Source organism: Procambarus clarkii, chromosome 52 (genome assembly GCF_040958095.1).
Source record: "Procambarus clarkii isolate CNS0578487 chromosome 52, FALCON_Pclarkii_2.0, whole genome shotgun sequence".
Taxonomy (NCBI): Eukaryota; Metazoa; Arthropoda; class Malacostraca; order Decapoda; family Cambaridae; genus Procambarus; species Procambarus clarkii.
Window position 1 is genome coordinate 3,609,644 of NC_091201.1, and position 12,187 is coordinate 3,621,830.

The following is a 12,187-nucleotide window of genomic DNA, read 5'->3' on the forward strand; positions in this document are numbered from 1 at the left end:
AATATAACCGGGGCAAGGGACACAAAGGCATAACCCCCCCCCCCCCCCACAAGGCAAAAACGAAAAGAAAAACCCCGGAAGAGGACAACGTATTCAGGAGGAACAGAGCCGGCTGCTGTAATAGGTGAAAACTAGCTGCACAGTACCCCGTACCCCTACCAGTGCAAAAACTACCACTTACACCAAGGTAAACAAGGGAGGAACCCCCCCCCCCCCCACAACACACTCGGGGCAGTAAATCACTGAGCAGCAAAAGAACCCAAGGGGACTTGTGGAAGATAAACCCAAGCTCCTAGGGCAGTACTTACAGGGCACTCAGGGAAGGGAACTCTAAGCACATGCAGCCCAAGTATCTGTGAATATTACTCCCAGCTCGCACACCACCTTAAAAGCAGTACTGGACGCAAGGCACAACTGAAGAGAATCTGGAACCACACAAACGAGCCACTATCACATCAGCCGAGGACTGAAGGGTGGATCACTGGCACAGTGGGGTCTGGGGCGTCCCCTTCCCCCCTCCTCAGGAGGGGGGAAGCTGACGAAGACATGTGGTGCGGCACGTGTGATGTCGTGCTCATTTGTTAGTTTTCAATTGGGGAGTTCCGTTCACTCGTTATTCTTCTCTAGAATACCCAAATCCCCAGAATAGGGATTTGTTTTGAGGCACTTACCTTTCTGGGTGCCTGGCCCAGTCGATGGCAGACAAAGAATGCTCCTATTCCCATTGCTCCTTGTGCCTCTCTGAAGGGGCCAGGTTCTGGTTCGTGGTCCCCAGTAGGCCTAAAACTCCAATCACACTGACTGATGCCAAAGTCTAATAATACACATATCAGCCTGGATAGCTACGGGGAGCCATCGGGGCTTCCCCCAGAAAATAAAATCACACTAAAGCATGACAATATACAACAGACTGGCTAAAACAAGTGACGAGCAAAATGCAAATGCAGAGGAAAATTAACCATCAGAACTTACGATATTCGCTTCTCAAAGCTTTTTCTTCCTGAAACATGTTGTCCAAAGCAATTTTTTTCATATCAACAGTGTTCTGAATGTTCTGAAGATGAGATTCCTCAGTTCTCCTGATCTGTTCCAGCACTTCTATTTCACTCTTTTTCTCATTCACCTTTTCCTGCCACACTGTATGCTGCCTCAGCCATTTAGATTGTGCCCTCCAAGGAAAAAATAATAATTACACTTAAATTTTACAAAAAAATTATATATATTCATACACATATAAACACACACACCTTAGCATGCTGCAAGTACTGTAATTCACTTATAAAACCAAATAAAAGTTTAATTATAAAAAGTCAATTTTGGTAAGAACAGGTATTCATACGTACTCATCATTATCTTTTGCAACTGCTTCTTTCAAATGAGTTACTTCTGTCTGAATATTTGCAACTTTTCGTTCAGCAGTGAGGCAATGCATTTGTTTGTCCTTGTGCAGCTTTTTTGCTCTTATCATTGACTCATTGGACGCTTTTACTTGTTGTGAAATGTCCATCACCTTGTTGGTCATATTGTTTAGTTCTTCTTGGATCTCACTGCAAGTAAAAATAAAGCATTGAGTGGAAGAAGTCCCTATTTCTGGGTAGAAGTAGAATTACTGGACGACAGAGCCAGAGTGCACGGGGGGAATTGTGTGAAACCCTGGTTCGGCTTCACAGGAAGCTTCGGAAATCCTCAAGGGTGCAGTAGTACCCAAGGTTGCAATTCTTTTAACCATGTCGTGGAGTAGTTGACTAGTAGTTGCATCTAGTAACACCCAATGCATAGGTTCGAATCCTCATCATGGCTCCTGTGAATTTTCTCACTGGTATCAAAGTTATGAAAAATGAACTATGAAGACAGGCCAAGAAATAAAATGATGACATTTCAGTACTAGTATAAGAGAAAAGGACAAGAGGTAAAATAATAACAACATACAAGATACTGGGGGAGAATGGATCGACCAAGTGGATTGGGACAGTGTTTCCCAGGCGAGGGACAATAAAACAAATGCACACACATAAAACCAGCACTGAACGTGATGAAACACCATTTTCTGGGTGTGATCCGGAGGCTCCACAGAGCTATACAGGCTGATTTGCTAATGTCAGACTTTGGCATCAGTCATGTATGGAGTGTATGGAGTTCTGTGGGCCTACCGGGGACCACGAGCCAGAACCTGGCCCCCCTCAGAGGCAAGGGAAGCAATGGCCTATAGAAACCCCCGTGTGGTTGGAAGCATTCTATGTCTGCCATCGACCGAATTGGGCACCCAGAAAGGTAAGTGTCCCAAAACAAACCCCTATTCTGGTTAAAATTGCTAGCTAACACCGAACTAGTGGATAGAACTCCCCAAAATGACACAAGCAAACTAGCATGATGTCACACGTCACCACACCGCTGTCTGCACAACTCCCCCCTCCCCGGGAGAGGTAAGGGGAAACCCCAGACCCCCACGCCGGCAATCCACACCCCAGTTCTGAGGCTGGATGTCAAGAAAATGCGAAAACCGCCGACCGGAGGGAGGGAGGGATGCCGGGGAGCCTCCGGGTCACACCCAGCAAATGGTGTTTCATTACATTCAAAGCTGGTTTTCTGGAGGAAGCCCTGTCGGCTCCCCAAAGCTAACTATCCACAGAGGAAAGTAGAGGGACACATCCAGGAGGTGGTCGCTGCACGCTCCACAATTCAAAACCGAGACAACTGGCTGCAACCGCTGACCCAAGGCGACACATGCCCGACTAGGCCCAGGAACGAGTACGAGACCACGAGCAGCCAGGACCCTGTCTGACTGCCAAAAACCCTGCCCCGAATGTCAAACCAGGCCACGTTGCCAAAAATGGCGGCAAGACCCGCGAATGTACGAACGTCACGAGCACGGGGATAGACAGCAGGTTGGCTAGCCGTAAGAATCCTACGGACGACCTGGAAAACCTGTACCTGCGTACAGGGAAAAAGGGAAACTGGAGTAACCCAAAACGTGTCCACAAACACAAAAGCGAAGGCGCGCAAAAAACGGCAGAGAACCGCCACAGGCCACAAAACACGATGCACCCCCGGCCTAATCAACCATGCATTAATAACCCAAGGACCCCTCCAGAAAACAGCAGTCTCAATCTTTGCCAGACAAAAAGGAGACAGCTGGAGACGAAGAAACCTACCGTGCCGACCGAAGCAGCAGAAAACCAGAACAGGGGGGGGGGGGGCCACCATAAACCGAGGAGAAGAAAGAATAGAGCACTCTGCCCAAAGACCAGAACGGCACAGGCGGCGCATGAGCAGGCCGGAGGTGAAACAACGCACGAGGCAGCTTGAGGAATGGTTTAGAAGTAACATCAATACCGAATGCAAGCAAAAGCGGCTCCGCCAGCGCCGCACAATTCGAGGTGACAGTATGCAGCAAAATGACAGCCCTGAACCCCCCCACAAGAGAGGAACAAGACAACGCCAAAACAACACAGCCACCTAAGAAGGGACAAAATGAAAAGGAAGGACCGCCAAAAAACCCCACACCGCCGCCAAGAAGCATGCAGGTGGGACACCAGCAACGAAGTCACCTGATCACTAACATAAGGCGAGACTCGAGGCAGAGCCGAACGAGCCGAGGAAGAGGTGGAGCCGCGGGAAGACCCCGGGTGCGACCATCGAGCAGGCAGAGCCGGAAACTCGAGCTGGCAAAAGAGGAGATGGAACGTCTGCCGTACCAAAAAAACATCCCAACGCCAGCAAGCCGCCAGAAGGTTGGAGACCAAGACCCCGACAGGCTCCAGAGAAGGGACACTGCGAGACTCCGAAAACGCCAACAGGCCCGGAAAGCCAGGAACCAGAATCGAAACCTGGCAATAGGAGAGCCAAAAGGCACAAACAAAACACACAACGTGTAGAACAAAAGGAAGCTGAGGAATGAAGAAGGTAGGCAGCAAATGGGAACAAAGGGACTGGACCAACACCAAAAGCCGCTGGACATGTCACAACATGTCCTCGGGAGACAGAAGATCCAGAGGGAACATGACCACCACAAGCAAAATTCTCAGAGGAAACGACAGGGGAAGAGAAATACAAGCCAAGGAACACATGGGGCACACGTAACGGGGGAAACATGTTACCTGGTAGATACCTGGTTGATGGGGTTCTGGTTGTTCTTCTACTCCCTAAGCCCAGCCCGAGGCCAGGCTTGACTTGTGAGAGTTTGATCCACTAGGCTGTTGCTTGGAGCGGCCCGCAGGCCCACATACCCACCACAGCCCGGTTGGTCCGGCACTCCTTGGAGGAATAAATCTAGTTTCCTCTTGAAAATGTTGAACTGAAATGTTGAACTGAACGCCCAAATGAGCCGTAGAAAAGAGAGAAGAAGCACACCAGTGTCCATAGAAGACAATAGGAACGCATGAGGAAGGGAAGTGGCGGAGGCCAACCCCGCACCCAGCGTCAAGTGCAGAGAAGATAGCCTAGAAAGCTCGAGAACCTGTACAGAAGTCAAATGACAGGCTGGAGGCGGGACTAAGAGCCAAAGCTCATCCCCAGCAAGCACAACTAGGCGAAGACAACTAGGGGAGTACAGAGAATTCAATGTACATGGAAAAGCGAAGCCTGGTACAGCAAGACCGGCAAGGAATGAGGGACCCAGAAAATCATGGGAACAAAGAACCCAAACAAGATAGGCCCCAGGAAGAAACACGGAAGGGCCGAACAAAACGCCACAACCATACCCCAACACACAACCGCAGTATCAAAACCGCAGCAAAACGTCACCACACAGCACCCCTGGACACAGGAACATGTACCACAAATCAGGCACCTCCACCTTTGTACCCTGGAAAACGGTGGAGGCGGGGGCCCCGAAACGCAAGCATGGATGGACATGCATAGGAGAGGGACTGGATGGGCAAAGTCAGGAGCCACCTCATATGGGCCAAGAGGCCTCCTGCAGTCACCTGTGTTCTGACGTTCGAATCGGGAGGTAAGGAACAAGAGCCGCCACGTATGGGCTAATAGGCCCGCTGCAGGCACCCCTGTTTGTATGTTCCTTGTTCTCATGTATGTATGTACTCCCATTCATACCCCCAAAACGAACCAGCACCTGGATAAAGGAAACGCCATACCGCTTAAACTCACCTGCAGAACATAGGCACGAAAGGATCACGACAATGTTACTAAGTTGGTGCTGCTGAAGGTGCTAGGTGCCGGTTGGTGCTAGGTATCGTGCACCCACAGCCCAGAAAAACGGGAGCACCACCCGCGGAAGCAGGCCAGAGCCGCTCATGCAGGAGAAAAGGAGGGGAGAGGGGAAGGAGGCGCCCCCACCCAAAACGCAGGGAAAACCCAGTGTCCTCCCCATAGTGGCACTCCAGAACACTCCCAGGAGCAACGCGGCACGGACTGCAGAATGAGAAGAGCGAAAGGCAAAGCACTCTAGAGAAAATGGACGGAGAACACCAGCACATGTGCACACCGCCCAAACCAAAACAAAATCCCACAGAGCATGCGCAGGACACTAAAGTAGCCCAACAGTTTGTATCCCGAGTGATTCGCTCAAGAGAAGAAACAGCCCAACGCACAGAAACAGAAGCCAAAAAGGAGTAAGCAGCGACACATAGTCGGCTCAGTTAATGAAAACAATGAACCGAACTGGAACCCAACCGGGCTACCAGGAGCCCAACTGGGCAACAAGTAGCCCAACCAGGCCACAAGTAGCCCAACCAGGCCACAAGCAGCCCAACCTGGCATCCCGGACCAAGAGTATGGAAGGAAAACGAGCAGTGCCGAGACAGCACGGAGAGAAGATACATGAACAAAAGAACGAGATGGGGCCGAAAACCAAGAGGAAACATGGAAGAAAACCAACAAGCCCTAGAAAGGACTGGCGAGAAGCCTCACCGAAAGACGACAGACATTCCAATAATAAGGGAAGGAGCAATAATCATCCTGAACCTTCGAGAACACAGAAGCAGGTACAAATGACGAAGGCATAGAAAGGCCCAGTCACACCCGAGACCAAAAGTCATGCAGAACCCCAAGAAGAGGGGAACATGACGGAGAAGTCCCGTTCCAAGAAAAAGGGGAGGGAATAACGGAGAAGAGCACCCACCGACAGGACGGAACCAACGGGCTTAAAGGACAAGGAACCAAGCCCGGGGAGGGGCCAACGCCCAACAACTCGTGTGGAGAGTGGGGAAGGAAAACCACACTCCATGCAACCGCAAGTCCTACCCAGAGAGTAGAAAAAAGCCCGGTGGGGTTCAACGAGGCCTGAGGCCTCCCAAGGCAGCTCCTCCCCAGCCCCAGGAACCCACACGGCAGGCCCCCCAAAACCCCAGCCTCAAGGAAAAACCTGGGCAACAGTGAAAAGCACAAAGGAAGGGAGCCCACTGGCAGACTCTTACAACACGGCTGGAAGAACAGGCTCGAATGCCCCCGTCGCTACCCCGGAAGGGGAGTTCCCTGAGACCAACCAAGTCTCAAAACCATGGAAACCCCGCCCCGACCTCGAACCAACAAATGGGAAGGACCCAGATGCAGAGAGGAAGAGGGGGGGAAGGGACTCAATAAGACCACCAATCAAAACAGGGCAGCCTCGGGGCTTCCGGGGAGCAAACAACCTAGCACGTTGTCACCAAAACCCAAAGTGCAGCCCCCGTGCTGCCTGCACCCACATAGTCAGCATATTTCTGGGTAACCGAGTCACAAACAAGCAACAAAACTCGCAGGACTCAAGGCTGAAGGTGTCACCGACTCCATAGGCAGCAGACGGAGGCAAAACCGAGAGTGTCACCCTGAGACAAGGGGACAAAGCAACCCTCGAACTCGCACAAAGTGAGGGGGGGTGGACTCCGGGGCCACATCCATCGGGCCCACGCTCCCCCTAGGGGTTTCCCAGGGTCCAGAGCGTTTACTATAAAAGGACTCGCGCTCCGGTAATCCCAGGCAGGGTACTGCTAACCGGCGCCCATGTCTACCAAACAACTTTCTAAGAACTGAACCCCCGGGACGTGTACGCTCACGGGGACCTAGCAGAGGGAACCACCAGAAGAAGGAAGAGAACTCGGTACAAAAGGGGGAAAGAACCAAAGGCAGACCCCTCCAACCAGGTAGTCAAACAAAATGAAAGAGAAAACCCCGCAAGAGTACAGCGTACCCAGACGGAACAGAGCTGGCCGCTCTGATTGGTGAAAAACTGCGCAGTACCCTGCACCCCTACCAGTGCAAACTGCCCCTTACCCTAAGGCGAACAAGGAAGACAGAACCCCCTATCACACAAAGGGCGGCCGAAAACCAAGCAGTAAACGGCCTAGCAGAAGCAGGACCCAAGGAACTTGTGGAAGGTAACCCCAAGCCCCAAGGGCAGTACCTACAGGGCACCTAGGGAAGGGAACCCCTAGGCGCATGCAGCCCGAGTACTGGAGACTCGGTCCCAAATCACGCACCACCTAGAAGACAGACACCACACTCTAAGTACAGTGCTGAAACAACCACTGGAGCCGGAGCACACAACCGGTGCCTTTAGCATCAGCCGAAGGACTGGGGTGTGGATTACTGGCATGGGGGTCTGGGGCTCCCCCTTCCCCTCCCAGGGAGGAGGGAGCTGTACAGATAGCGGCACGGTGACGTGTGACATCATGCTAGTTTGCTCGTATTTTTGGGGGGAGTTCTATCCACTAGTTCGGCGTTAGCTAGCAATTTTAACCGGAATAGGGGTTTGTTTTGGGACACTTACCTTTCTGGGTGCCCGATCCAGTCGATGGCAGACATAGAATGCTTCCAACCACACGGGGGTTTCTATAGGCCATTGCTCCTCTTGCCTCTCTGAGGGGGCCAGCTTCTGGCTCGTGGTTCCCGATAGGCCCACAGAACTCCATACACATGACTGATGCCAAAGTGACATTAGCATATCAGCCTGAATAACTCTGGGGAGCCGACAGGGCTCCCCCCAGAAAAATTGCATAACAAAAAGAGCCATACACAGCAGAACAGTAATAGTTGCAACGGTTAAGCGTCTCTTAAAAGTTGGCTGTACACAATGGAAATTCACACCTCAGTTAAGCACAAGGGCCATGTCAACTCGGGTCAATGGTGAAAGTGGTCACATAGGTGACCACCTTCAGTGATGATGTTGCCCTACTAATCCACGAGAATCACTACTTCCACATCAAAAGAGGGCCGAGGATAACATGCCCGTATGAGATGAATAGAAGAGCAAGTTTAAATGAGAATCGACAGAGTGAGAACTGTTGGGAGTGTGTTGGGGTGTGATCCAAGATTCTTGGGGTCAAACATCAAGTACCTCAAGGTCGAATGGAATTCACTGTGGAAGTAAGTACGGTATCCCTTTTCCCTTCAGTTCATTAAGATGTATCAATACTAGTGTTCAGCACTGCTCCTGTTATTCTTTATAGTAAACCTAAGTGATTTCAGGATTATTCAAGCACCAGGCAAGGATCCTTTTACCAATAATTCATTGCCTAACCTGTCCTGGAAGGATATTAATATCCACATGTCCTTACATCTTTTCCCAGTCCCCTGTCTGGTAACTCAGGGTAGTGGCAGCTTAATACTTTCGTCCGGCGGCGATGCAGTTTGTGTCCATTAATAATCTTACAGATGTTCAGCGGGATGCATTTTGCATCAGAAATTAAAATGTTAAAATTCCATTTATTGTTCCATTATTATGGGACTAGTTTTAAAGATTAGTTTTAGCTAGTCCTAGTAACCTCTTATGACCATGCTCGTCCCAGTCACCTCTTATGACCATGCTCGCCCCAGCCACCTCTTATGACCATGCTCGCCCCAGCCACCTCTTATGACCATGCTCGCCCCAGCCACCTCTTATGACCATGCTCGTCCCAGTCACCTCTTATGACCATGCTCGTCCCAGTCACCTCTTATGACCATGCTCGCCCCAGCCACCTCTTATGACCATGCTCGCCCCAGCCACCTCTTATGACCATGCTCGCCCCAGCCACCTCTTATGACCATGCTCGCCCCAGCCACCTCTTATGACCATGCTCGTCCCAGTCACCTCTTATGACCATGCTCGCCCCAGCCACCTCTTATGACCATGCTCGCCCCAGCCACCTCTTATGACCATGCTCGTCCCAGTCACCTTATGACCATGCTCGCCCCAGCCACCTCTTATGACCATGCTCGCCCCAGCCACCTCTTATGACCATGCTCACCCCAGCCACCTCATATGACCATGCTCGCCCCAGCCACCTCTTATGCTATCACTATTATTCCTAAGATTAACCCTTTAACTGCACAACACGCCTGCAGGCCCACGTCTGGGGTGCACTACGCGCCTCCAGGTATTTGTATTTTTCACGCTCCTTTCAAAACTCCTGCGGCTACATGGGGTTCACATCAGCTTCCTCAGCGCTCTTGTAAACAGACGCCATCTTTAAAAAAAATCGTGGTCCACATTCCCAGGGTGTGAGAGCCTCAGTAGTGAGTGAGCAACTAAGGCCGGTGCACGCAGCATGAGTTCACATCACTGCTGTTCAGCTTGACACTATTCAACCCGTTCTCGCAAATTTAATAAGTCAATATTGACTTATTAGTTGCGTGCATAGGTGACATACTAAACATAATAGTTTCCCTTGAAAAGCTTCATAGAAAACACCGACCTTACCTAACCTACTTAGTATGTTAAAATAAGCATCTTATAGCTTCGTAATTACAACTGTTACTTAACCTATTATAGGTATAGGTTAGGTAATAATTGTAATTACGAAGCAATAAGATGCTTATCTTAACATACTAAGTAGGTTAGGCAAGGTCGGTGTTTTCTATGAAGCTTTTCAAGGGAAACTATTATGTTAAGTATGTCACCTATGCACATATTTAATAAGTCAATATTGACTTATTAAATTTGCGAGAACGGGTTGCACTATCAGTCTCTTTGGACCGGACAGCCGTCCATTATTTTTCTCTTGAATCCTAGCTTTGGACCGGACTTGCGTCCACTACAAAAATATTTGTATAAAATTCTTTTATGCAATCAACCTCGGGGTAGTATCAAAATACGCGCCTTTAGAATGCGCACAATTTGATACCAAAATGAAAGATGTAACACAAAAATTTATGTCAGAACACTGGAAAGATATAAATAATTATGATGATGAGCTTTAACCCTTAACATGCTCGGGGTCTAATATCCTGCTATCCACACAGGCGCATGTCATTTTGAAAAAAAAAAAATTTTTTTTTTTTGCTAATCTGTTAAGTTCTGTTCACTGATCACGGGAAAAATAAAAAAAAAATTCTATTGTACTTACTTTTGTTGCAATAGAGCCGAGAAGCTCGGTGATGACGTCACAATCTGCATGTTCGCTCATGCAGTACACGCCCGGGAGATGTTGCGCGCGGTCCTCAAACAGCCAGAGTTGCCACAAATATATTTTCGCGCTATTTATTTACAATGTCTAAGCGCATTTTATCTAATTTTTTTTCACTAATTGTGTTTCAAATACTGTTTGAACATATTTTGTATCAATAATTGTTGCATATTTGAGTATACACAGGCGCACACAAATGTTTTCAATTACGGCAATATAATATGTCATTACAGTCTATTATATTGTATGTTCTGCTTATATTTGTATATATTTACACACACGCACACGCTATCTGCTTATATGTTTACATATTTACACACTCGCACACGCTATACACACTTTGAAGCACACTTAGAAGATTTCTAGACTGTGGTAGTCATTGAAGCAGTCGACAGCACATAATGGGATACCACACGTTTCACACCATGTTTGCACAAGCTTCCGTTTCTTGTCTCTACGTGTCGTTGTTTTACACACCAAGCAATCACGTTGGGCTATTGCACGCTTCACACCAGGTGGCAAATACTTAAGTTTGTGTGCTAGGAAGCCTTCAGTGTGAGCGAGGCGTGGAGTACCAGCATGCTGCAACAGTGGGTTTATGATGGGCCGCTGAATACCTGGGACATCTTTTGCAAACTTTCCTAATAACTGTATTGCAGCATCAAATACAAAGTCACGGAAAGTGGGCTTACGTCCAGTTCTCACAAGGTACATGTTGAAACAGTTCAGCATGCTCATGTCCACAAGATGGAAGAACACTTTTTTCGTCCACCTACATGTCTTCCGCACACACTCTGCAGTGCCAATCATCATGTCTGATTTATCAATCAACCGCATGTTGATATTATAGTCTAAAACACAGTCTGGCTTATATAGTGGTGCGTTTGTTTTATGGCTCACTTTCCCACTGTTCACCATTGTTCCATCATGAATTGTTGTCAACAAGTTCACCTCTCTTTTGTCTTTCCACCGAATTGACAGAATGTTATCACTTTTCCTTCTCTGACACTCACCAACTGCAATGTCGTTGTCAAACACAGGCATTTCCCTTCGTTGTGGCTTTACTGTACCAACCAATCCGGTTCTATTTTCTAGCAAGAACCGAGCTAGCAAGGGACTTGTATAGTAATTATCTGTGTATAAAATGTGTCCCTTGTTCATCCACGGAGCCATGATGGTCTTCACTACACTCCCCGAGAATCCATGTTCGTCGTTACCGGGAATGTCTACATCACTAGCCGAGTACAGAATCATGTGTAACACGTATCCTGTCTCACAATCACAAAGAACAAAAAATTTCAGGCCAAATCGGTTTCGTTTTGAGGGAATGTACTGTTTGAATGGAACACGTCCCTTGAAAAGTATGAGAGATTCATCAACCACCAGCTTCTGTGCTGGTACGTAAAAATCTCTGAATTTTCCAATAACATCGTTCATGTAGTGCCTCACTCGCCACAGTCTATCATCAGGTGTTCGGTCCTGAACACTTCCAAAATGTAGACACCTGAGGAGTATCTGAAACCTGTCTCGTGACATATATTTCCCGAATAAAGGTGTTGGTATTGTCTTGTCCTTGCTCCAATAGTCATTTATTGCATGTTTGTGACAGTGCTTCATCAACAAACAGAGTGCCAAAAACACATACATTTCCGCCACTGTGGTATTTTTCCAACGCTGCAGTCGTGAAAATTCTGTGATTTCCCTCTCAATCAGGTAAGCAGCATGCAGGTTCGTTTGGTGTACAATGTATTCCATGAGTGGTTCATCATAGAATGCTGTAAAATATTCCATCTCAGCCATGTCCTCACCTTGATTAGGGAAAAGGTTTGTAATCCCTACATCTTTATCGTCAAAGTGAGGAATAT

At 48.5% G+C, this 12,187-nt stretch overlaps 1 protein-coding gene across 1 annotated transcript in view; it reads right to left on the reverse strand.

Moving 5' to 3' along the window:
* The window catches only part of LOC123763703 (Structural maintenance of chromosomes 6), a 129,701-nt gene that overhangs the window by 75,338 nt on the left and 42,176 nt on the right, over nucleotides 1–12,187 (reverse strand). The window contains exons 10-11 of the mRNA XM_045750994.2: nucleotides 1,344–1,547; nucleotides 973–1,169 (exon numbers count right to left, since the gene is read on the reverse strand). Coding sequence (XP_045606950.1) covers nucleotides 973–1,169; nucleotides 1,344–1,547 — 401 coding nt within the window. The remainder of the gene's footprint in view (nucleotides 1–972; nucleotides 1,170–1,343; nucleotides 1,548–12,187) is intronic.